This window comes from Eretmochelys imbricata, chromosome 8 (assembly GCF_965152235.1).
Source record: "Eretmochelys imbricata isolate rEreImb1 chromosome 8, rEreImb1.hap1, whole genome shotgun sequence".
Lineage (NCBI taxonomy): Eukaryota > Metazoa > Chordata > Testudines > Cheloniidae > Eretmochelys > Eretmochelys imbricata.
The window spans coordinates 93,094,079-93,120,151 of record NC_135579.1 but is presented as its reverse complement, the minus strand read 5'-3'; the positions used below and the strand labels follow the sequence as shown (position 1 = coordinate 93,120,151).

Here is a 26,073-nt window from a genome sequence, read left to right as displayed (position 1 = left end):
ATGTTACTCAGGTTGGAGAGTAAAATTAAACTGGTTTGTTCTTAGCCAGCTTCAGCATCCTGATGTCCAGGTACCTAGTGAGATGGTACAAGATGATTCAGGTTGTCAGTTCCCCAAAAATTGTTTTTCTTGACATTTTCTTAAAACACAGCCTCCTTATTGGGCGTAAGCTAATTGACAGTGGGCCTGATTCTGAGATTTATTGACTGCCCTCAACTCCCATTGATTGATTTTAGTAACAATCAAGAGTGCTTGGAACCCCTCAGGAGGTGCTTCACACCTTTCAGGATTTGGCTCAGCATGTCTTTAACCTTCATAATTATTTTTATTAACCAAATCCAATATCAGAGTCGTGCTTCATACTGAGTTACCCTCAACTTGTTCCTGGTGTGTAAATGGCGGCAGCCAGTTTTCAGCAGACATGCACAAGAGATACGCACTTTGAGGTTTTGCTTAGTGGATCATCCTGATCTTTGGGGAAGCTCCCAACGATATGCTGCTTGCATATTGGCTGTAGTGGGATTTTCTCTTTCTTCTGAAAAGTGGAAACAGTCTGAGACACCTGGTTATAGGCGTAGGAGCTGAAGGCTATTTAATAAAATTAACCTGAGAAGTCAGTGGCCAGAAACAGTTTAGGAGAAAGAAAATATAAGGGAGTGGGATGAGAGAGACACCCTGCTGAAGAACTTAGAAAGGGCTAGGACGCAAAATTTCTCCCAGACTCCTAAAGGAGGTTAGTTGTTCCATCATACTTCAATTTTCCATCCTCCTGCGCACCCTGTCCTGTAAGACCAATCCTTCTAATTTAGGAAAATATAGTATTAAAACATAATTTTTAAAAAGGGTTTTTCTAGAACTTACTAGTTTCCTCTCCTACATGAACACACTCTGGGGTGTTGGGACATGGCCCTTCTCTTTTTCCACAGCCTGGGGGGGTACCCCTCTATAGGACAGCTGCCACTATTTGGGGATCTAAGAATTGGAGCAGAAATTTGTTGACAGGGTCAAAGGAGAGGGAACTACAGCTACACCATGACTTTGGATATGGAGCCTCAGTTGCTTTTGCAGTCCTTGTCTGTGTTCTGTCCTGTGCTACAACCAGGTGAGAGGAGAAATGCCAGAATGTTTTTGAAGAGATGATCTTTTAGAAAATTATGATCATTTTGGACAAATAACTATCCTTTCCCCAAATGAGTGACAGATCCTCATCCATTCCTCTCCTTGTGACTTCTCTATAATCTCTTTGCTTCCTCATCCTTCTTAACAGCTCCTTCCTCGCAAACCTACTACTGTTGGACCCATGTTTTCTCTGTGTTAGAGCTGAAGTTCTGATTCTGACCTATTTCTGAGCACCCCGAAACTTTATGGAACAAAAAGAGAATGATTATACTATGGATCCTCATTTTACAACTTGAGCCCTCTATCTATCTTAGGGTAGTATACTACTGAGTATTTAAGCATTGCAATGCACAGTTGCCTAGTGGAATTCTCAGCCCCAAGTTAGGCACCTAGGCTCCAATGCATTGTTTGGGAGAGATAGGTGCCAAATAATTTAAAGGATTCTCAGAAGCCAGCAAGCTCAGCCGGGAGCTGCATAATTTAGCCAGGTGTGAAATGCAGAGAGAAGCAGGCCCTTCCGTGTGAAATTAATAGTAATAGTGCAGTCCCTCTTGGAGTTTCTGGCACTTCTCCTTTTTCAGAATCCAAACTCTGCTTGGGGTAAGGTTTATGTCTTTGATCTTTAGGGGTCTTTTTCTGTAGGGTTAAGCATTACGAGGGGGGAGTCAGTGTTTTCATTCTTTTGTCTCCAGCTCCCTTGACGATTGTTCTGGGCTTTGTGGTACCAGAAGTTTTCTCTCAGGTTTCATCTGCTGAAGTGGGGAGAGAGCCCAGGGTGATCACAAACAGTTCTGTCTCCCTCCCTGAGGACTTCGAAAGAGGAAGCAGACCTCTAGTGGTCTGACCCACATCTCCTTACCGAGAAAGAGAAGGCTGCATGCAGGTCCCTGAAAATCTCTGAGGTGCACAAACTTACAAGCTGTGGGCTTTCCTGTCTGAGGTGTTCTTTGCTCTATGGGAAGCCACAGAGCACGCAACTTGTAAAGGGGCAAGTGGCTGATATCTTTTGGGTGCTGTACTTGTGTTCGCGGGATTTTTCACACAGAAAGCTAGAGGATTACTAAGGAGGGAAATCTCAGGCTTTATAGAATAGTGGGGGAAGACAAGGAAAAAACCTTATTCAGTTCAGATAAGCATTTGCGGTTCGTCCATCACTGTTAGGGATTCTAGCATACAGAGAGAGGTATGCTGACACATTACGTATGTACAGTGTGTCCTGTTATTTGATTTATGTTCTGAGTACGTGTTTCTCTTAAATTAGCCTAATGTGCAACCTTGCTTCTTCCTAAGTAGTTGTGACAGGAACTTCAGGGCCAGAGTGTTTAGAATTGCAGATTGTCTGGCAACCCAAATAAATGTTTAATCTTAATATGACAAATTACTTAAGGCTGTCACTCTTTCCAATTACTATGCAAGACTGAATGAGTACTGTATAGTAAATTTTGGATTTGACTACAGAAATATACTTGCTCCTGGGCTGAAAGTGTCTTAACAGAAACGGTTTACAGCATGTCTTTAAAAATTGATTTAAGTGTTACATCTATTACTGGCCCAGGCTTTCCAGTATCTGCCATGGGTTATTATAGACAATTCATTCAGATGTTGTTTAAGTGGTGGAAGCTTGCTGGGAAATACAATGGATTTCAGCCAATATGCTAATTTTGATATTTTAGCATTTTATAGAATTGTGAACTCAGAGCAAATCATTTTATAATGATTTGCTGATGTAATTAAACTTATAGGGCAAATTCATCCCTGATGTAACTAAGTTATTTCCACCAGAGTTATGCTAAGAATGAATTTAGCCTATGATTCTTCTTCTTTTTCACTCCTATTATAACAGAGAAGGGAATAAAAACAATGAACACGTATTAAAATTCAGCAATCTGGCTATCTTGTAACTGCCTCATTGACATTGTTTTATCCCTCCTCCTGCATAGAGTAGGTTACAGTGATCGCAAAGAAAGGCCCTTCTCAGTACTGGTACTTATTAGCAGTAGGCTGCCCCACGTGGATCGATGCGTTACTTAGGGTTTCTTGTCTCCTGTTGGCTGGTCACACAAGTCTCATGGAACATTCAGATTGTAACATTTCTTCTTTGACACAATAACAGTCAAACCAGCATCTCCGATCTTGGTTCCAAGCGCACTGGTTTGATTGCCAGCCACGCTGCAACAGCTTCCCTAAGCAAAGGCTGGGTCCTGGCATGGAGTGATCTTTGCCTTCTCTCTTCCTACTGGCCCCTGTCTGCAGCTCCTTAGATAGCGGCTTCCTGCTGTTTTTAAGGTTAAAGAACAGGTAAAGAGATGCACTTTACACAGCGGCCAGTGGGGTAGGGCAAGGCCCAGTGTGTTATTTCTTGCATGGGAGAGGGGGATGGGGATGGAGATGGAGATGGGGAGCAGGCAGAGTGTGATGGAGAAGGGACCAGGAAACATGGAGCAAACAAGGCCAGATCAATACAATACACATTCATAGCCCAAAAATTTAAGTGTCCTCTCTCTGGTCTTCATCTTTTAGTCTCAAGGCACTGGTGCTGCCCAGGGATCAAAGGTTGCAAATCCCTGTCTTTTCCCAGAGCTATCCTTAGCCAGCTCTGTAGTTCCTACTCCACTCACAAGCTCTTCTTTCTTGCGATTTCTCACGGGCACACCACTTCTCCACTGGGAGCATATGGGACAGAGCAGTAGCTCCTTTCTTGGGCCAGCCACCAGAGCTGTGGCTGCTGTACATGGTAGCTGACTGGTTAGCCATGCAGCCACTACAAAGAGTCATCTTGCCCACCTGACTCCTCTCATTGATCTGGACACAGTGGCCAAGGAGAACAAACATGGGGGTGGATTTTAAGCAGCAGGCCACAACTTTATTAAATGGAACACGAGGAGGGGCGTTACCTACCCTGTCACCCAGACTCTCACATATCAGGCATTCTAAGTAGTTCCAATTGTGGTGTTACAGGGCCCCCACCATACAACCTATAACTTGGGGTGGACCCTCCTTAAGTACCCCCAGGGCTCAGCTCACTTTTTTGAGTGCTACCCCACCCCTACCACAGAAGGTACAAAAGTGGGGGACCTTGGCCTGCAAAAGCCACAATGTCTCCCCCATCGCACATCAACAAAATTCCCGGTCTTTTAGTTCTGGGAACTAAACTGTGCTGGAAACCGGCACAAGTTGTGCTGAACTAATATCCTTACCAAGTACTCCCATTAATTATTAAATCCCATTCCTAGTTAACTCAACTTTGCCTCCAGAATGCTGTGAGGAAGGTGAACAAACCTACCAGGCCTATGCCAATTTGCCCCCTACAGGATGAAAAGATTCCTTCCTGACTCCAAAACAGGCGATCGGTTAGACCTTCAGCATCTGCAAACACAGTCCCGAAGCTACCAGTATGGGAAAGGGGGCTGCTTAAATGGAACAAAAGAAGACTCCACTTGACCCAGGCTAGGGTTTAAATTAATGAAAGGGGAGAGTGAGGGACCATTCAGTTCCCTTCATCATCAGAATGGTCAATGAGTGGCTGGAGACTCGAGGGGGGGAGTGTGTGTTCTCCTGCCCTTACCAGTGGCCCCATCACCAACGGCCCCATCAAGTTTTCCACCTGTTGAGGTTGGTGGGTGGCACTGTTGCTGTTCTCCTGCCTGCCAGCTGTCTAATAGTCATTATTTATTGTTCCCTTGTTTATAAAAAGTCTTCAGTCAGGCAGCAGAAATACTGCCACCTGCCCAGTCACAGCTCATGACCAACGAATTGCAGATCTTTGAGGTGAACTGTTTGGAGACACCTTATAGGCTGAGATTTGTTCATCTGAACTGATCATTGAATTGTTGCAAGTAGCAAATCGATTAGTAAAGATCAGAGTGTGCTCCTGATTGAGCCCTGCACAGAAAAGAAGGGCAAAATTTGCACCTGTCATCATTATTATTATTTGTACTGTGGAAATGCCTAGCACCTTAGTGATGGGCCAGGACTCTCTTGTTCTAATAATTTGATCAAGGGCCTTTTCTTTGCATACAAACTCAAGAGGAGAGCTCTAAGGAGGAGAGCATCAGCGTTCTGTTTCACTACAGATTGGTTTAATTATTCAGATATTAGCAGCTTTATTGTTCATTTGGCAGAGTCTGATTTTTGTTGACATCTGTCATGCCGACATCTCTCAGCTTCTTGAGTGAGATTTCTCTGTAGCCAATGGAGTTTGAAAAAAGTCAATTACAGGATCCCTCTTGTTCTGATAATTTTCTTAATTGTGGTGTTTTTTTTTTTAATGTCAGCTTTGATCAGTGTTGGGAATTCTTGTGCATTTTCATTATTTGCAGCTATGTTGCTTTTCTGTTGTTTCAGTGACTTACCTGGATGTTGTCTATTTCAGAATGGCTCTGTGGGCCAAATTTTGCATTTACTTACTCTGGTATAAATCAGTAGTGCCCCAGACTTACACCAGCGTAGGTGAGACCAGAGGTTTGGTCTATAAGTACTTAAAAAATTAAAAAATATAGACATGAAAGAATAAAAAGAATGTGTTGCAGTTCTATCCTCAACGACATCTTGGGGAATTAGAGAAGGAAAACATGGTGGGCAGGCCCTGGGAGATCAGCAGTTAGGAGGAGTTTGGAGGGTTATTTGTGTGGAGGAAAGGATGGGATAAGAAGTTGAGGCTGATCATACTAGGTTTCAGACCTGCAGTGTAGTTTATTGAAGGAAAATATTTTAATGCCTGATGGTCAGATTAGAAATGTTGACGCAGCACAGTCTAGTGGATAGACTATGAGACTGAGAGTTCGGAGGCCTGGGTCCTATACCCAGTTAAGACCCAGGCAGACTGCGAAGAGCTGCAAAAAGGATCTCTCAAAACTGGGCAACAAAATGGCAGATGAAATTTAATGTTGATAAATACAAAGTAATGCACATTGGAAAGCATAATCCCAACTATACATATAAAACAATGGGGTCTAAATTAGCTGTTACCACTCAAGAAAAAGATCTTGGAGTCATTGTGGATAGTTTTCTGAAAACATCCAGTCAATGTACAGTGGCAGTCAAAAAAGCGAACAGAATGCTGGAAATAATTAATAAAGGAATAGATAATAGGATAGAAAATATCATGTTGCGTCTATATAAATCCACGGTACGCCCACATCTTGAATACTGTGTGTAGATGTGGTCGCACCATCTCAAAAAAGATGTATTGGAATTGGAAAAGGTTCAGAAAAGGGCAACAAAAATGATTAGGGGTATGGAACTGCTTCCATATGAGGAGAGATTAGTAAGACTGGGACTTTTCAGCTTAGAAAAGAGACAACTAAGGGGAGATATGATTGAGGTCTATAAAATCATGACCAGTGTAGAGGAAGTAGATAAGGAAGTATTGTTTACTATTTCTCATAACACAAGAACTAGGGGGGTCACCAAATGAAATTAATGGGCAGCAGGTTTAAAACAAATAAAAGGAAGTATTTCTTTACACAGCGCACAGTCAACCTGTGGAACTCCTTGCCAGAGAATGTTGTGAAGGCCAAGACCATAACAGGGTTCAAAAAAGAACTAGATAAATTCATGGAGGATGTGTCCATCAATGGTTATTAGCCAGGATGGGCAGGAATGGTGTCCTAGCCTCTGTTTACCAGGAGCTGGGAATGACCAACAGGGGATGGATCACTTGATTACCTGTTCTGTTCATTCCCTCTGGGGCATCTGGAACTGGCCACTGTCAGAAGACAGGATACTGGGATAGATGGACTTTTGGTCTGACCCAGTAGGGCCATTCTTATGTTATGTTATACGCAACTGTGCCACAGGTCTTGAGCAAATCACGCTCCCTCTTTGTGCCTCAGTTTCCCTGTCCTTGTAAAGTTCATGGCATGCCAATGGAGCTTTTCACATGGATAAGTATTTATTAATGAAAGAAAAAAGTTGGGTCAAGGAGGAAGATTTGATTTTAAAAAATTAACAATACAGTGATAAAGAGCAACCTTAGAGTAAGTATGTTATCTGTTCCAGTTGTTTTTATTGTTAGCATGCATACAAACTCCAGAACCACAGAGCTATTGTGCATGTAATCTTTCTTTTGGCACTGCCTAAGTGGGAAGTAAGCCATTGTTGATAGGGTGATAGTGCTGCCCCATGGGCATTCAGAGCATTGGAGGGTCACATGGTGAGAAAACAACACTAGTGTCCTGTGGTTTACCCTTTCCCTACCCCATAGGTGACTTTTATGCTGTCCTGGAAAGAGGACTGGAGTACTTTGCCTTTAAGAAGAGATCTTGATTACACTGCCGCCATAAATTGTTTTGTTGTTTGCTTTTTGTATCATTAAAAGGCCAAGATAGTGTTGAACTTTCTACTAGGCACAGTGTTGTCAAAGATACCCCTTCCATTTTATCTCCCTTTCATAAAGACTGTGACATTGGCATGCAACTTTTGTTTAACGTACTGTTTAGAAATGTTCATATTAAGATTATGAAGCCTAATTTGCTAATCTTTCCCCCTATAATCCCTAGAAAAAGAACAGCTGCACTACCAAAACCATGCTATTTACACATGATCTGTTGGCCCGGGCAGCCTGCAAAGTTCCAAAGATCAAAGTTTAAAAAAAAAAGTGTCAATCCTTTATAATTCCCTGAGTTTAAGTGTACGATACCACAAAATCTGTACTTACAGCTGATAAATATTTCTGCTGAGCACCAGTCTGCTGCGTGTGTGGGTGTAGTGTCTCCTGGTACTATAGCTTTAACTCAAGGCAGTTTGATAACCATAAAGTAAGGTAAGACAAACAGAGCTCAATACTTAATTGTAATGAAATATTTGTCTGGTTTCTCAGTCATTCCTTTTAAATTTAAACAAACCATGTTCAGGATTTTCTTTTTCTTGAATGAAATGTTTTTGCAGAGGGCAGTTAGTTTATTTTTTTTTTACTGCCTATGTGGGAAAACGAGCACATTTGTTTAAGGATAAACTGGGAAGTCTGTGGTTTTCAGCATGCACATTTTGTGTAATATTTATACAGACTATTATTTAATAGAGCTTATAAATATTTATCATATGCTGCAGTCCTTTGATCATAAGTACTTGTTTCAAAAGCTGTCCTGTCCCTCCTGCAACTCATGAAGGAGGAGGTGATTGGTGCCTTATTACTCTGAAAGGATGTTGGCTCAATGGCCTGTTTGAGTTTGGTAGCTCCTTTTCCCCTCATATCTGGTGTTCCTATTTTTCTGCTTGCAAAGTCCAAATAATAACATTAAAAAATCAAAGGCTTGAATGCTGCGTGGGGAGAGCTCCATTGAAGTTGAGGCTGTTCCACACAGCAGCAGAAAGCTACTTGGAGCCCATTGCAGGATGCGGGCTAAATATCTCTATGTTCTTGTGCCACAAGGGGCAGAGGCATCCTCTGCTCAGAGTGAACCAGGGGTTAATCTCAGCTCATCTTCTCCCTCCTTGCACATGTGCTCAGGCAAAGAACTGCAAATTGGGTTTGTGAGAAACAGTGAGTCAAATGGCCTGTGGGGGAAAGCTAGGCTCCACCACCAGGATTCGTAGCAGTGGGTTGAATACCAAGATGAGGAGTTTTGTTTCCTTTTCAGCTTCCTTTATTTTATTTTGCTTCTTATTATTAACATTATTCCTGAGGCAAAGACCTTGTTGACTGTATCAGTGTTTTTTCTGCTGTATCCTGCTCCCACTTACCCTGTTTTCTTCAGAATCAGGGTGGATAAAAATTGATTTTTTTTTAATACGAAAATTGGACTTTTATTTTACATGAGGTTTTTTAAAAAAAATTAAATTAAATACAGATTTATTTGTTAAAAATAAACCTTCTTCAAATTAAATTTTAAATTGACAACCATGTTCAGCTCTAAACTACTTATAATAGAGTTGTCATTTAAATTAAATACAAAACAGTAATAAGCCGCACATGTTTGCTGCCACCTTTTAAAGAAAGCAAAACCGCTGAACTGGTGGAAGTCACTGGCTAAAGGCCTTGAACCAGAGCTTGCTGAAGAGCTAAACTAGCTTTGGACAGCAGTAGCCTCTTCTGCAGATGGAGAGAGAATATTTTCTTCATTTCGGTTTGTTCAAATAGTTCAGTTCAATAACTAGTTTATTCAAAAATAAGAAACCACTTGGCAGTTGAAAAAGCAGGAAAGCTTGTGTTCCTCTTCCAATCAATGAATAAAAACTAGCTATGAGAGGACGAGTTCGAAAATCTTGAAGGACATGATGTCCAGAAACAATCAGTTCAATTAACTAGCTATAACTAATATTTCCCTTGTTTAATAAATCAGTTAGTTTTAAATACAAAATATTTTGATAAACTTTTTTCCCCTATGTATTGAGCACATTTAAGGTATTTTTATTTAACTGATTAAAAACAAATGTAAAATTCTGTTTTTGTGCATTTCAGTTGATTTGAATTTCCATCCAAATAGAGCTTGACACAAATCACAAGTAAAAAATTAATAATCTAATAAATAAGAAATGCATCATTTACCATTTTCTAATGTAATACAAAATGTAAAAATAAAAAATCTGAATAAAGTAAATTAAGCTATATAATTGAATAAATAAACATATATAGATACATTATCTATTCCTGGGTAGCAAAAAGAAACATCAAATTTAGTGACAGGTTTCTGAGTAGCAGCCGTGTTAGTCTGTATTCGCAAAAAGAAAAGTAGGACTTGTGGCACCTTAGAGACTAACCAATTTATTTGAGCATGAGCTTTCGTGAGCTACAGCTCACTTCATCGGATGCATACCGTGGATGCATCCGATGAAGTGAGCTGTAGCTCATGAAAGCTTATGCTCAAATAAATTTGTTAGTCTCTAAGGTGCCACAAGTCCTCCTTTTATCAAATTTAGTGTAAAGGCTATATTTTGTTGCAAATCAGCATGTGTTAATGGTTACCAACCAATGACAATCAACCTTTCTTTAGCCAAACAACTAAAAAGTACAAATGCAAAACATGAGTAAAATTGAGGCAAGGTTTTCTGCTTGCCAATTTAAATCATGATCAAAATAGGTGAAATAAATTGCTTTGGTTTAAATCAGTCCACCCTGCTCAGAATCATATTAACTGCAACAATTCTACAATAGCAACCTGATTAATAGAAAAGAGGGAAGAAAGTATTTGTTGCATAAATTACATAGAGAACTTCCGTTTCAGGTTCCAAGCCATGAAGTTTGGATTGGGATCCACCTCTGGCTCTTAACTTACTTGGATCTAGTGTTATGACTCCTAGTTCAGAATCCTTTCTGTGACCAAGGGATTATTTTGTAAACAAAATTGAACACATGCTCTCTCTTTAAATTTATGATCAAACACGTGGGCCAAGTCCTTTCTACCAACCACTCTGTTCAGGTTTTAGTTTTGCAGGGATTTGGGCTGTTCACCAGAGAGCCCAGTCAGTGACATTTGTGATGAAGAGATAACAGTGCTTTCTTGTGGATCCAGATGACCTGTAGGTGCACTAGATCATGTTGCAGAGACGTCCTTTGAACAAGCTCAGTGGCTCAGAATGACCTTGTTGCAAGTGATAGGTTTGAAAAAAAGGTTAATGTTTATGTTAGTTTATTTTTATTGTAAAATATTAAGTTACTGCTTCTAAAAGTTTAATCAAGAGTCATTACTCAGAGAGAGACTAGTAAAAAGAGATGAGGAATTTGTCTTTCAGGAGTTTGCTAATTGACTTACTCTTGGTGACTGTCAATCAAATTGCAGAAGTCAAATAGTGTTTGTTCATAGACTGTAATATATACAGTATAGGTACATAAATAATCTGTTGTTCACATGGCCACACGCACGCACATTGCCTTGGTTGCTTAGTAAGGGAAAAAGGAAAGTAAACATTATATGGGTTGACTGGGTTCTAGTTTTCAAATGCTTGTGGTGAGAATCCATTGCAAAGCCATAATTTTAAGTGCTGAGTAGCGATGTACTATATAGTTTAATTCTCTAACATCTGTTAAAGTTGCCCTCTGTGTAGCAAAAAAACATTAAGGATCTAAAATCAAGGCTGCCATATATGGAAGAGGAATAAAAAATTAGAAGTAGTACTCTCTCTCTCTCTCTCTCTCTCTCTCTCTCTCTGTGTAAAGTATTCTTTTTGATTTCCATATTCTGTGAAAGACCTTAAAACACCATTTTTCTATTTTAAAAATGAAATCCAGTTAGTTACTTTTCTCATGGTTCTTTCTTTTTTTAAAATGAGTCAGCAGTCAGAGGCAGTGCCAAAATAAAGAGAAACAGAGGGAAATGCATGAGATAATATCAAGAACAGTATAGTTAGTGATATTTCTAACAAGTAGTTATCAACATTTGCAGCCAACTTTCTAAACTTTGTTTTAGGAAAGCCAGTGTGAAATTACAATGGGAACATTATCTTTTGCAGATGATGCCTAGCAATCCAATCAACAGTCAAAAAATAAGTTGCAGAGCAGGAAGCAGATTGTTGTAATGGGCATCCCCAAACTGGGATAGATGTAGTAATAATTACTGGAGTCAGTGAATGTGACCTCTGTAATCTGACAGAGATATTAATCTGTGTCACCCTGACCAGGTCATGTGACTAGGGCCAGGAAATAATGTCAAGTTTCTTACCAGTACTCTTAAGTATCAGACTGTTGTTAGAGCAAACTAAAGGCATATAGTTACCATTATTACATTTTACCAGTCTTTACCTGAACAACTGATCTTGCGTAATAAGACCACTGTTCAGTAGAGCCTGTGCTCCTCCTGCCCAGTGGAACTCGAAAACCAGCCGCAGGTAGCAGATAGTGGGGCAGATAGTCCCCAGTCACTTATTTCATGTCTTAGTGAGTTTTCTTAGAAAACAAGCACACTTATTAGTAGGACCCTACCAAATTCATGGTCCATTTTGGTCAATTTCACAGTCATGGGATTTGAAAAATAAATTTCATGATTTCAGCTATTTAAATCTGAAATTTCACAGTGTTGTAATTGTAGGGGATCCTGACCCAAATTGAGGGTACTGACCCAAAAAGGAGTTGTGGGGGGTTGCAAAGTTATTGCAGGGAGGTTTGCGGTACTGCTACCCTTACCTCTGTGCTGTTGCTGGCGGCGGCTCTGCCTTCAGAGCTGGGCATCTGGAGAGCGGCGGCTGCTGGCCGGGATCCCAGCTCTGAAGGCAGAGCTGCCGCCAGCAGCAGCGCAGAAGTAAGGATGGCACGGTATGGTATTGTCACCCTTACTTCTGCACTGCTGCTGGCGAGGCGCTGTCTTCAGAGCTGGGTGCCCTGCCAGCAACCACCACTCTCCGGCCGCCCAGCTCCGAAGGCAGTGCAGAAGTAAGGGTGGAAATACGGCAACCTCCTTAAAATAACCTTACGACCCCCCTGCAACTCCCTTTGGGGTCAGGACCCCAAATTTGAGAAACACTGGTCTCCCCCGTGAAATCTGTATCGTATAAGGTAAAAAAAGCACACAAAAGACCATTTTTCACATCGGGAGACCAGATTTCACAGTCCATGATGTGTTTTTCATGGCCGTGAATTTGGTAGGGCCCTACTTATTGGCTGTCCATCCCACCCACATCTGGGCTTTTGAACATCTCACTAGTACCCTCTCACTGGACTCATGATCCTGTGACCTTCGCCCCGCACTCCCTCACCCCGGGAGTTTCTAATCAAGAAATTCCTGATTGGGCAATGTTGAATGTTCTTAAGTTGCTAGTAATGGCAGATCCAAAACTCTTGGGTTATTGTAGAGGTATCCCATGATGTAACTCCTACTTAGAAGGTCACAAAAGCAGGTCAGAGAAGAAGTGGTGGTGAGATTTGTTGGTAAACTCCTACCTAAATATAAACTATCTGAAATTGAGAGGAAACTTGCAACTTGGCACCAACACTACAACCTGTTGTCAATCCCTGCCTAACCAGTTTCTGGAGTGTTGAATAAGATGGGACAGATATGTGCAGCCACAACATTGCTCTTCTTTTAACATCTCCTTCAAAGTTGCCTCTGCTCTGATACCTAGAAAAGACTCAAAACTATCTACTTCTACTTGCTGTTCCTAATTCAGTCACTTCTTTGTGACCCTTTCCTCCTCGTTTGGCAGTTGCCTTGCCAAATGCTGAGATTGTGAGCTCTTTGGGGCACGGGCAATTTTTTTTAAAATTTCATATGTCCCTTATGATCTCGGTAGGGGGCTCCCACAACTGAAGTGATCAGTAATAATGGTGACTACATCATATCTTGCTGCTAATTCAGTATGATGCTGACCTCACCAGCCACACAACATAAACAAGTGCTTTTTCAAGCACAACAGTACTGTGTTGAAACTCATTCTTGGTGATAGACCATCCTGGACAGATAATCATAGCTTTAAAGATATTTAATTTTAGAAGAAAAGTTGTGGTTTCAGGAAAAAAAAGCATAGAAGAACTTGTAAAAAATTCTAAAATGTAGTATTCTTTATTTGAACTTTGTGACCAAATACACCTCTGTATCCACACCTTGTACACCACTGTAATAATCTTTGTGCAAACTATGTCTTGTGAGGTATCATTTGAAAACTAGTAATTTGCTGGTCAGTAATATCATGGTGAAATGTATGTAGCAACATCATGTGTAAAGTTATGAAATCCCCTGGAATAATGTTGGAAGCACATGTTCAAACCCACATAGCCCTGATTAGGCAGGACTGGTCAAGCAGGTGTTAAAGAAGGGAATTTATGTTTAAACTCAGTTTACATATATGTAATAAACAAGGCCTTTGAAACAGCAAGAGGGAGACTAGGCAAATTTGCATTTTAGCAAACAACAGCATGAAGCCTCCTCCATGACGAGACCCCATGTCTCCATCCTTTGCAGGAAGGAATTTTATCCAAGGGTAACACTCAGGAAAATGCATTTCAAAGGGTGACTGAACTATAAAAGTAAGAGGCAAAAACACCCCAAGTTTTTGTGGTAAGAACTTCACCTTGAACCAAGTCTAGTTTAAGTTTAGAAACCACTTTATCTTTATTTCTCTTGTAACCATTTCTGATTTTAATGTGTTATACTTGTACTCACTTAAAATCTGTCTCTTTGTAGTTAAATAAACTTGTTTTATTCTTTAATTAAAACTAGTCCGGTGTTGTGAATTGTTTGAATAACTCAATTTAGATGTAGTAGATGGTTGTACATTGAGCCCCTTAAAGGGGCAATGGACCTAATATATCTGGACTGTGGGCAGAACACACATTTTTGGGGGAAAATTTGAGACTGGGAGTGTGTTGGGGTCACCCTGCAAATGATAACCAAGGCTGATGGAAGCCAGAGTTTGACAGATTTGTGGCTGCTGCTATAACAGACATTCAGGGTGTTACTTGGATGCAGGCAGGCTGTTTGTGAGCAGCCCAGGTGGGAGCTACAGCAGCAAAGTGTTGAGAACACCCAAGCTTGCAGGACAGGGGTGATACAACCTCTCAGTGGTCTGGATTGCATCCTGGAATGTTATAAACATCCAGTAGGCTGTTGTGGTCTTAAAGGAGAGGGCTCTCACTGTTTTCAGTATATCACTGTTTTTTTGGAACTGGTTCAGAAGGCACCTGGCCACTGAAGTCCTATTCCTCCAAAGAGTTATACATACACTTAATTTTAAACATTTGAGTAGCCCTGCTGAGTCCATGGGGGCTACTCACGTGCTTAAAGTTGAGCACGTGTGCAGGTCTTTGCAGAATCAGGGCTTAGCATCTGATTCTACTTCCATTGACTCCAGGCCCTTGGTAAGCAGAGAATTTTATTGAGAGCAAATAAAACCAGTCATCTATGCTGTGTTCCACTTTGCTTCTGGATAGATTTTAAGATGTTGATTTTAACTGATATAGCCCTAAATGCCTGGGACCTGCAGGTTGCTTCTCTCTTTGTGCCATACTGCCCCATCTGAGTTAGCAGAGGTGGTCAAACTGGAATCCTCTTGATGTGGCAAGAGATGAAGCTTCTGGTAGAGTGACCTCCAGGAGGGAACCATGACTTTTTAAGGTTGCTTTCCCCACACATTGACTTTCTGGGTACATTGCAAGGTTGATCTGTTTCTGTGGGCATTTGGGGAGAGTAGGGGTATAATGGTGAAGGATCGGGTGGATTGAGCTGGTGCTTTTTGGCTGGATTGTTTTAAAGGGGTCTGTCTGTCTATGTTTATAAAACTGGCGGTGTACTTAGAATCCTAGAATATCAGGGTTGGAAGGGACCTCAGGAGGTCATCTAGTCCAATCCCCTTTTCAAAGCAGGACCAATCCCCAATTTTTGCCCCAGATCCCTAAATGGCCCCCTCAAGGATTGAACTCACAACCCTGGGTTTAGCAGGCCAATGCTTAAACCACTGAGCTATCCCTGCCCCCCACTTAAGTGACAGCAGGGTAACTGGAGCTGTTGAGTAGGAGCGTTTTTTATCAGTCTAATAATCAAAATTAATAAATAATGGTGAGGCATTTGTAAAAGGGGGTGGAACTGGATGAATATGAGCTGGAATCGCAGGCAAGACATGTCGTTGTGGGGAAAATGTAAAAAAATGAACAAACAACAAAATCATGATTGTTAAAATATGGCTGGTAACTTGTGTGAACTGTTTTGTTTGACATCTGGAGAGAGTTTTTTGAGCTGATTTTCTTTTTGGGATGTGTGTGTAATTCTTTGGTATTTTATAGTGACTTCACATGTGCCCAGAGACTATGATTGACTAGTAGTTTTTGATTTCTGCAAAATGAAAGTTTTAGTCTAATTGTGCAGGTTTCTCTGGTGTGATTTATTATTCATAAAGGCAGCTGGACTTTTAGGTGCTTATCTGAACCTTCAAACCATTAGTTTCAACTATAATTTGCAATTCTCTCAGCTTGACTGAGATATAAATGCTCACCTGATTGGATGAATGGTCACGTTTCTATCATGCATAATCTTGTTTGCAAATTTGATGTTTGCTTTCCAGAAACATTTATGTCACTAAAGCTCAAGTACAGGAATGTTTGCAGAAAAAGAACACAAGCCGTAGGAGGACTGAAGAAGCAATTAATTTAAAAATTATAGTGAAGACTTGCAAAAATTGTTCTGCTCTGCTACCAAACAGTCAAAATGGCTACATAGGATCTGCACTTTGTTTTATGTGGTACAACTTTTCGTCATTACTATCAACATCATCACCATAATTATTTATCGGTAAAATGCTAATGTGTTTCAAACCAGATTTCTTTTTACTTGTTGTGCTTTTACAGGCTTATTTAAAATGCAGAGTGAGAAGCAGGATCCAGTAAATTACTATGTTGGGATTGATGTTGGAACAGCAAGTGTTCGTGCGGCTTTGGTAGACCAATTTGGGACAATAGTGGCACATGCGGATCAGTCAATCCAAATTTGGGAACCCAAACCAGACCACTATGAGCAATCCTCGGATGACATCTGGGCTGCTTGTTGCACAGTCACAAAGGTATATGTAGGGGACTAAAAAAATGGAAGGAATGTATGCTTCAGGTAGTACTTAACTCCTATAATGGGACTCAGGCTAGCAGTCAGTGCCTTCCACCTCCCATTCCGTTGTGCATGCTCTGCTATACAGTACAGTTGATTGATCATAAATTTTTTTTTTTGCACCAAAGTACTTTCTAGATACAGATGATGGTAGCTTCTCAGACACTATCCTCATTTTATAGGTGGGGAACTGGAGGACCAGAGAGGTCGCGTGACTTGTCCAAGGTCACAATTGAATCCGTGAAACAACTGGAAATAGAAGCCAGGGTATTAAGATCAGTGGGAGCTTCATCACTGACTTCAGTGAGCATAGGATTCGGTCCCAGGTTTCCTGATTCATTGGTCTGAGCCTTATCCACAATTGTTTGCAGTGTTGTTGTAACCGTGTTGGTCCCAGGATATGAGAGAGACAAGGTTGACGTGGTAAGATCTTTTATCGGACTCTGTTGGTGAAAGACAAACTTCCAGGCTTCACAGAGCCCTTCTTCAGGTCCTGTGGAGCTTGAAAGCTTGTGTCTTTCACCAACAGAAGCTGGTCCAATAAAAGATATTACCTCACCCCACCTTGTCTCTCCCTTATACACAAGACCATCCTCCCTTTTGGGAGTCAAGGATGCTCAAAACCTACTGGCATGTACAACTGACTTGATGGTGAGCAACTGGACTGCACTGGGGCCAAAAAGGGGGCTCATTATTCAGCTGTTGAGGGAGAGGTGAGACACTGTAAGCTCTTTTGGGCAGGGAAGGTGCTTAGTGCAGTGAGCTCCTGATCCTGACTGAGGGCTCTGGGCACGACTATAATACAAATGTGAAGAAATACAGGGACAAAAATACTGGCATACGGGTCATTGGTTTACATATTGTGAAACTGAATAAACCCTGCTATGCTGAATATATAAGGGATCACCTCTCCCTCTCTTCTCTTGTATCTCTTGTATTGGGCAGGAATCTTAATTTATACATCCCCTTAGTAAAAGTGTACGGTGACCTTGATTGGCAGTGAATGTAAAAAGGCACTTTTGTCCTTCTTAAAAATGCCACAATCTTAGGCTGCTCTGTGTTCCGAGGTTGGCTCTTTAAATATTCATAAGATGCCTGGTAATTTGCAGATGGACAGTTCACCATTCTCTTGTTATTGATCAGCCTTTTCAAACATTAATGAGCCTGGCTCTGCAGCAAGTGCCCTGATATGAATAAGATGGAGGGGGAGAGGGAAGAGTGACTAGCTGGATAAGCAAAGCAGCCCTTTTACTCTGCCTGTTTAATTTTCTCTGTCTTTATAAATTGCTTTGCTGTTGCCCTCGGGCATCCTTTTACCCCTAAAATATCTTCTCGTAGTACTAAAGACCTTGCAGTTCCCATTTAAAGGGGAGTGGGTGTGATTCCTTACTACCAAACAGCTCTGAAGAAAATATTTCTCAATACAGTGCTAACTAAACAGTGGGGGGCGGGGAACGGGGGTTATTGTCACCAAGCAGTAGCCATGTATCACTTTGGGTATGTCTACACAGCATTTCAACACCCACAGCTGATCCAGGTCAGCTGACCCGGGCTAGGGCTGTGGGCTTGTAAAATTGCTGTGTGGATGTTCAGGCTAGGCTTAGAGCCTGGGGTCTGAGATCCCCCCGCTTGCGTCGTCCCAGAGCCTGAGCCCCAGTGTCCACACAGCAGTCTTACAGCTTCACAGCCCAAGCCTTGTGAGCCCAAGTCAGCTGAGCTGGGCCAGCCGAAGGTGTTTAATTTCTATGTAGACATACCCATAATTACCTCCTAGGAGGCTTAGCAACCTCACTTGCAATTTAGTCCTTGTGGGTACCTTTTTTTCCTCTCTCTCTTTGCAATACCACAAGCAAGCCACAAAGTTCAGAGCTTCCGTAAGGTCTGGGATCAGTAAGTTCCAGGGTTTTAACTGAGGCCTATCTCTGCTGGGTAGCCTTGCGAAGGCGATGTGCAGAGCAGTGATATTAGTCCTAGTATACACTTAAGACCAATTTTACAGGCAGCCTTCTGCTAGGATATTTAATTGCGATAAGATGCTAAGTGAGGTTAAAAACAAAAACTCCCTGACATGTTTTGACCCAGAAGTGGTGCAGAGAATCAGAGCTTCCAGAGGCCCTAGTTTAGATGAAATACTAACCCCCAACCCTGTGCCTGAGCCGCACACCCAGTGCAACCCAAACCTTTCAGAAAGAAGATAAAATTAACATAATGTGTTTCCCACTGTTTTCCCTTTTTGTGCATCCCTGTGCGTCCTGCTTCCAATCAGGACTGTAAGAACCTGGACTGAGAGCCTGCAAGAGAGGTTTTCATGAGACTGAGTCCCAGTTTTTCAGACCAAAGAGGCTTGCATAATTTGTATACATTTTGGGTTAGCATCCAGATTTTTAGGTGCTTAAGCAAACTGAATCTCAGAAGCTTTTGAGCTTGACTCATCATTGTTTATAATTCCAGTTTATAACCTCTTGTCTGTAAAGCATTAGCATGTGCGTGCATCTGGGCATCTTTGTATCTAAGAACTTCTTGTGTATGTTCACAGAAAATCATCCAAGGAGTAGATGTTGCCTGGATTCGAGGGCTCGGTTTTGATGCTACGTGTTCACTTGTTGTTGTGGATAAGCAGTTTCAGCCCTTGGCAGTTAATTATGAAGGTAAGACCCCCATCACAGAAACCAAGTTTGGCATAGGTGTTTTGCTACTGCCTTTAGTGGAGCCAGGATTTTGCCATAATGTCCTGTTTAAGGGCCGAATCCTGTAGACGTGGATCTACATGAGAAGCCCCTTGAGTTACACAGATCTCTTAAGAACATTAGTTCTCTCTAGACTGTAATAATTTCAGTTGTAATGCCAGATACAAACTGAGATCAGAACCACTTTGGGTATGCCTAGACAGCAAAGAAAAACTCACAGCTGGCCTGTGCCAGCTGACTTGGGCTCACAGGGTTCGGGCTGCGGGGCTCTTTCATTGCAGTGTAGACTTCTTGGCTCTGGCTAGTGCCAGGGCTCCGGTTCCTTCCCTCGCTGCAGCGTCCCCTAGAGCTCAGGAGCCAGCCCAGAAGCCTACAGAGCAATGAAACAGCCCCGAAGCCCGAGCCCAAGTTGGCTAGCACGGGCCAGCCACGGGAGTCTAGTTGCTGTTTAAACATACCCTTAGGGTTTGGATCAATATCAGGCATCCTGATATAGCATTCACACAGCTCTCCTCTGATATACGATTTATTCCTAAGAGAAAGCTAGGTTCTAAACAACTTCTTTGTTCTAAACAAGTTCCCCTCCCCTCCCCCCTGCAACTGAACTAACCACTGATTTTTAAATACACGTAAATGATGGCTTTCAAGGAGAACCGAGTATGTGGTACTAGCACATTTTAGCTGTTTAGGTTAGGAGTTACTGTTGGGGCCCGCCACGGTGGTGTAGGAAGCAGAAGGCTTTGCCTGGGCATCTTCCGCACTTGTGAGGCGGAGATACTATTTCTGGCTAATTCAATGTCAAACGTTTTAGGAGTAAAGTGCCTGTTAGATTAGCGAAGTAGTATGTTGAGCCCCTGTGCCACCACAGCTAACGGTCAGCACCCTCCTTTTTAGAATTTTAATTTTCCACTCATTTCTGAATAAATTGTTTCAGAAGAATCAGCACAAGCTGATCTGGGTAATGAAGGTAGTTCGTGAATTCTTAATTAAGATTTGATATGTACATCAATCAATAAGTATAGTCACAGCCACAATAGTCCCTTTCTACTCTAAGACCTATTAGTCACCCCTTTTACCTTTGTCAAAATAGCTCCTTTGCCCTAAAATCTCTGCTGCTAAATTTTAGCCTAGTTGTGCGTGTGTCCCAGATCATTTGTGGCTGTTCCAGCCTGTATCTCAGCTCTTTTTTGGCCATCCCTAACTCAAATTTGATTCCCACTTGTTATTCACTTTGAGTTTCCAGGAGCGGGGGCAAAAGCAAAATAGGTTTTGTGACTGCACACAATTTTGTCCTCAAATAAAAAGTATATAATTCATGGAATTCTCTAATGTTCGTACCTGCCTGTGGGGCTCCAGGGCATTTTTCAGCCAGTCTCACAGTTTTAACGTTCATTTGAATTTATGTCAGGAATATTAATGTGCATCATATTTGTGGCTCTCCTTAGACTACACTTTGGGGATCAAGTACAGATCAGTGGCCACGCACCTGAACGTATAATGGTATCAGCAACTGATAGAAGCTGGGAGTGTTGGATTATTACCTTTTGCTCATCTAACGTGCCCTCAGTAGGTTGATTTAGATAAGGTATTCTTCACTTCTTGTTCTAAAGTGTTTGTAGTCTTGCCACGGGTGTTACTATCCATCTCCAAAGTGAATGCATTTCAGCAAATTATCTCTCATATTTTTTTTGAGTAGCCTTCTCCCAATAATGAAGCATTGGGAAAGAGTCTTTGTCAGTGTCTAGCTGAGTTATAGAATCATAGAAATGTAGGGCTGGAAGGGATCTTGAGAGGTCATCTAGCCCAGCCCCCAGCACTGAGGCAGGAAAGAGTATACTTGAACCATCCCTGACAAGTGTTTGTCTAACCTGTTCTTATAAATCTCTAACAACTGGGATTCTGCAATCTCAGTTGGAAGCCTATTGCAATCCTTAACTATCCTTATAGTTAGAAAGATTTTCTTAACATCTAACCTAAATCTCCCATGCTGCAGATTAAGCTCAGTACTACTTGTCCTACCTTCAATGGATATGGAGAACAATTATCACAGTCCTCTTTATAACCTCTCTCGACAGATTTGAAGACTACTATCAGCTTTTCTTTTCTCAAGACTAACATGCTCAGTTTTTGTAACCTTTCCTCATAGGTCAGGTTTTCTAAACCTTTTATCATGTTTTTTCTCTTTTCTGGACTCTCTCTGATTTGTCCACAACTTTCCTAACATGTGGCATCCAGAATGAGACCGAGTACTCCATCTGAGGACTGACCTGTGCAGAGTACAGTGGGACAGTTATCCCCCGTGGCTCACATATGACACTCCTACTAATAAAACCCAGAATGCGATTAGCCTTTTTCGCGGCTGCATCATGTTGTTGACTCATATTTCATTTGTGATCCACTATACCTCCCAGATCCTTTTCAGCAATACGAATACCTGCCTGCTATTCACCATTTTGTAGTTATGCATTTGAGTTTCCCTTCCTAAGTGAAGTACTTTGCACTTGTGTCTTTATTGAATTTCATCTTGTTGCTTTCAGACCAATTCTCTAATTTGTCAGGGTCATTTTGAATTCTAAACATGAGTTCTTGTGAAATGACTACTTTAGTGTTGCTGGGATTTTAATAATGTTAGGGAATGTAGGCATCTTTGTATATTTTTATATGTAAATAAATAAAATAATACACTTTGTCATGTGATTTTGGTTCTTGGGGTGAAAGGTCCTATTATTACAGGCTGATTTTCCAGAGGTCCTGAGCACCTGTTGCTCCCATTTACTTCAATTTGGGTTGTGGTTTCTCAGCATGTCTGAAAATTGGCTTCAGTGGAGCCAAGAATTCATCCTAAATGAATATCACCTGGTATTATTTCAGAGAGCGGTACTCAAATTCTGTGCTCTTAAGTGACATTGCCAAGTGGCTTGGCACCTGGGAACGTATAATATTAAGGAAGGATTTAACCAAGACGAAAATATTTGTCTGTCTTTGTTTTTATTTTTGGTAAGGAGAATGTAAAAGAAACATCATTCTGTGGATGGACCATCGTGCAGCCAGTCAAGTGGACAGAATCAATGGAACTCAACACAGTGTTTTGAGCTATGTTGGGGGAGTGATGTCTGTAGAAATGCAACCACCTAAATTGCTGTGGATGAAAGAAGTGAGTATGTTTTAGATTGTGACAGATTTCTGGCTGATGGTTGAAGTCTTTGACACTGTTAACATTTTAAGAATGAGATTTAAAAAAAACAACACCACTCAGTGTTGGCCGAACACTGCTCCTGCTGAAGGCAATGAGTGTTTCATCATTGAGTGTGGTGGGAACTGAGGGAGGCAAACTTCGAGTGCTTTTGAAAATCCCACCTTAAGAGCTTCCCTTTTTTCATGGACTGCTTCTAAATTTTTGTTTGTGTGAGGTAATTCGATATTTTCAGTTTAGAACCTGTCATATGGCTCTGTTATGCTGTTTTGGGGTAAGATGTTTTGGCTATCCATTTTGTAAAAGGAAGACAGGCGTATGTAGTTGGTTTACGGATTAATAGGGATTGGAAATAGATGAGGCTTTAATTACTTGGGTACCCTGCCTACTCCAGATGCCATGGTTGTATTTACTCTCAGGTGGTGTCTGTGATATTTCTGAGAGGGATCTGCAATCAGCATTGTCTCAAAATGGAACTGCCTAGCCACAAGGATGTGAAATGAAATCATTTCAGGAGTGAAATGATTCAAGACGGCTTTGGTCACGAGTACAGAACTCAGTCAAAATCCTTAACACACTTTCAGGCCTCCAAAAAAGCACCTAACCAGTTCAGTCCCATCTGTAGTAAGTAGCCCATCTGTAGGAGGAAGACACTCTATTCATAATGCAGAATTCTAATGCTGTCTCTTATGCTTAAATTTTATGTGTTGTAGGTTGACATATGGCTTCTTAATAATAACTGTCAGATAAAAGAAAAAATGCTTGCCACCTGAATTTTTCATAACCTTCACCAATCTGGCTTTTTACATTTGGTCTCAATGATGCTTACTGTAGTCTTAATGAAGGCCAAATGTAAATTATGTTCTGTCAGCTTCGAACAGCTGATGTTTCTTCTCTTTAAAAACATGAAACATCATATAGTAACAAGGTGCAGACTGGGGAAGGTCAAGGGAGCTAACTGGCAGAAGCAGATACTGACAGATTAATGTTAATAGAAGATAATTAATGTTTGTGGATGCTGAGGTGAAACATGAATATCCACCTATTAAATACTTCCCATTTCTGAGCCATGAGTAACATATAGCTGGTCATTTTATAGTTTGATATTTGCATTATTCTTTAGGAAAGTCTTGAAGCAGCCCAGCACACCAGCCGCTGAGGACTATTTTGCATGTAGTAAAAGGGTGATGCAAATTAACACATACACATATGTGTGCACGCATACACACAATGTGGGAGCATGGAAGAAATTGTAACTGAATCACAATTCTGTCACAGGGCTGTTTGCAGTGGTACAGCTACATACTGCTGCATGTTTGGGGCTAAAAACAAAGGCTCATTCTAGCCCTCAGTAAAAGTGAAATTCACCCCTGTTCAGTTGGCCAGTAGCAATCCTCTGCACCACTGAAGACCCACTGTAGTCCTTATAAGAGTGCGGTACAGCCTTTGTGCAGGTCTGTTGCATTGGATTGAATTATATCCTAACTTTGCAAAATCAGTGTCCACTAAACTAGAATAATAATAATTTGCACATAACCGTATATGGTGCCATTGATTGAAATATCTTCAAGTGCTTTACAAACATCAATTGAGCCTCACAATATTCTTCAGAGTGAGGTAAGAATTAATATTTTATAGATGAGTAAAGTGTGGCACAAAGAAAGTAAAATGCAGATTTTACAGGTAGTTTTCTGACTCTATTGGACTTGACTTAACCTTCTCTCTGCATGTTTCAAAGTCATATCGACTTTTCTGATTAAAGATAAGGGTTTCTTTTTTTACTTCAGTTAGCACTGCAGAACGGACACAGGTATGGCAGAGTTAGATTCTAATGGAGCTTATGCATCATGAACAGAATTACGTTCTGATTGCAGGGTTTTTTTTGTTTGTTTTGCTTTTGTTTTTTACTGGGACTGATGCACAAGCCAAAAAGAACAAAGCTTGGCTTTCAGATCCTAGGGTGAGTCTGCAAGACTAGCAGTTCGGAAAAAGCATTTGTTTTCTTCCGAACTCAGAAAATATCGTATGAGGGCCAGCCTGCCTTGGAATCCCCAGCGTGCATTTTTTTAGCAACACTTTTCAGAGTACAACTGTGCTGTAAGTAATTCACACAGGACACACAGAAGGTCAGTAGCCTAGCCGGGAACTTTATGAGCACGAAATTAGAGTCTCTTTTTAAAAAGATGGCCCTAAGCCTTGCTAAGAAGAGGACCAGAAGGGATTGTTCTGGGTGTGGCACTGTAGGAGTGAGATGTATTGGCAGAACTGTGTGAGGAAGTTTACACAGTGTCTGCCCCCCTTTGTGTGCATGGCTGTGATCAGTGCCTTTAGTCTCCAACTTTCATGAGTACTAACTGGCACCAAATACACTACTAACAAGATTTCTTTAAAGTATCTTGCAGCTGTAAGTAGTTTATTTTTCTTCTTTAAATCCCCATTGCTGCTTATTTTTCTTCCATGAAGTCTGAAATAATCTTTCCTTACAAGTTACCACTTGCTCCGGTAAATGATTCTGCCTCAAGAGCAGCTTCAGGCATAGGCCTGTTAAGTAGCTGCGTTGATTGCCTTAAAATTATCTTGACTGTCTGTTCCCCTGTTGTGTAGCCATTTCTCAGCACTTTAAGATTCCTACCAATCCTGGCAGGGACCCATGATCTGTCTCTATGGACTCTGGATACTCCTCCCCTCCAGGCACATACTAGGTGTTTAGCTGTGTGTGCTACACTGCAGCAAAGTGACGACTGACTGGTGCGGTGCCTCCTGCTGGTCGTCTTGGGACCTAGCTCAACTCCAGCTCCAGAGTGCCCTCTGCTGACCTGTGTCTTGCCTGCCTCAGGCCCCATGTCCTTCCTGGACCCCAGTGCCCCTTTACCTCTGGGTTCTGCCCCAGAAGTACCCTCACACTCTGGGTCTCCCCTCCCCAGGGGAACCCCCAACCCTCTAAGCCCATCTTGCGTCAGTGGCTACTGCCAGTCATCATCTAGCCCCCGCTCACTGGGGCAAACTGCAGTCTGTAATGACCACTCATCATTGGCAAGGGGTTAGGTCCAGCTGCCTCTGCCTATTCCCAGGTTGCACCTCTGTAGCCCCAGTAGCTTTGTAGGCCTTCCACGAGGCCTGCAGCCTGGGGTTTTACCAGGCTGGAGCTCCCCAGCTCCTCTTGCCCTTCCCCAGTACTGTTCTGCTTCAGTTACCTTGCTCTCAGGCAGCTAGCCCTTCCTACTCCAGGACTAGAGTGAGACTCCTTCAGCTCCTGGCCCACAGCCCTCTTATCAGGACCAACTGTGCTCTGATTGAGCTGGCCACAGCTGAGGTCAGCTACTCACTCAACTGCTCTCACTGCTTTTCCCAACCACAGCCCTCTCCAGGGCTGCTTTTAACCCCTGCCTACTAGAGTGGGGCAGCTGCCCTGCTACATACACCCTGACACTTGGTATATGTAACCCAAATGGAGCCGCCATGCAATTAAAAAAGACAGACAGTACCTCCAGCAGCCGCACAATAGGCTGTTGCTAGAAAGTGCTCAGGGGAATAGCAGACTGGCAGAGCTCACTGAAAGAGCAGAGAGGAGGGTCCTTGAATTTAACAGTTGCTGGCAGAGGAAGCTGCAAGG

General features: G+C 41.8%; 1 protein-coding gene across 9 annotated transcripts in view; it reads left to right on the top strand.

The window, feature by feature from the left end:
* Positions 1–26,073, top strand: part of FGGY (FGGY carbohydrate kinase domain containing) — a 261,928-nt gene that overhangs the window by 69,982 nt on the left and 165,873 nt on the right. For 7 of the 9 annotated variants that reach the window (XM_077823939.1, XM_077823938.1, XM_077823934.1 and 4 more), the window contains 3 exons: positions 16,328–16,539; positions 19,117–19,228; positions 22,270–22,421. In XM_077823939.1, the coding sequence (XP_077680065.1) occupies positions 16,339–16,539; positions 19,117–19,228; positions 22,270–22,421 (465 nt within the window). In that variant the 5' untranslated portion in view covers positions 16,328–16,338. Of the gene's footprint in view, positions 1–16,142; positions 16,222–16,327; positions 16,540–19,116; positions 19,229–22,269; positions 22,422–26,073 lie in introns of those variants that run through there. The other 2 variants (XM_077823940.1, XM_077823941.1) reach the window with 2 other exon arrangements.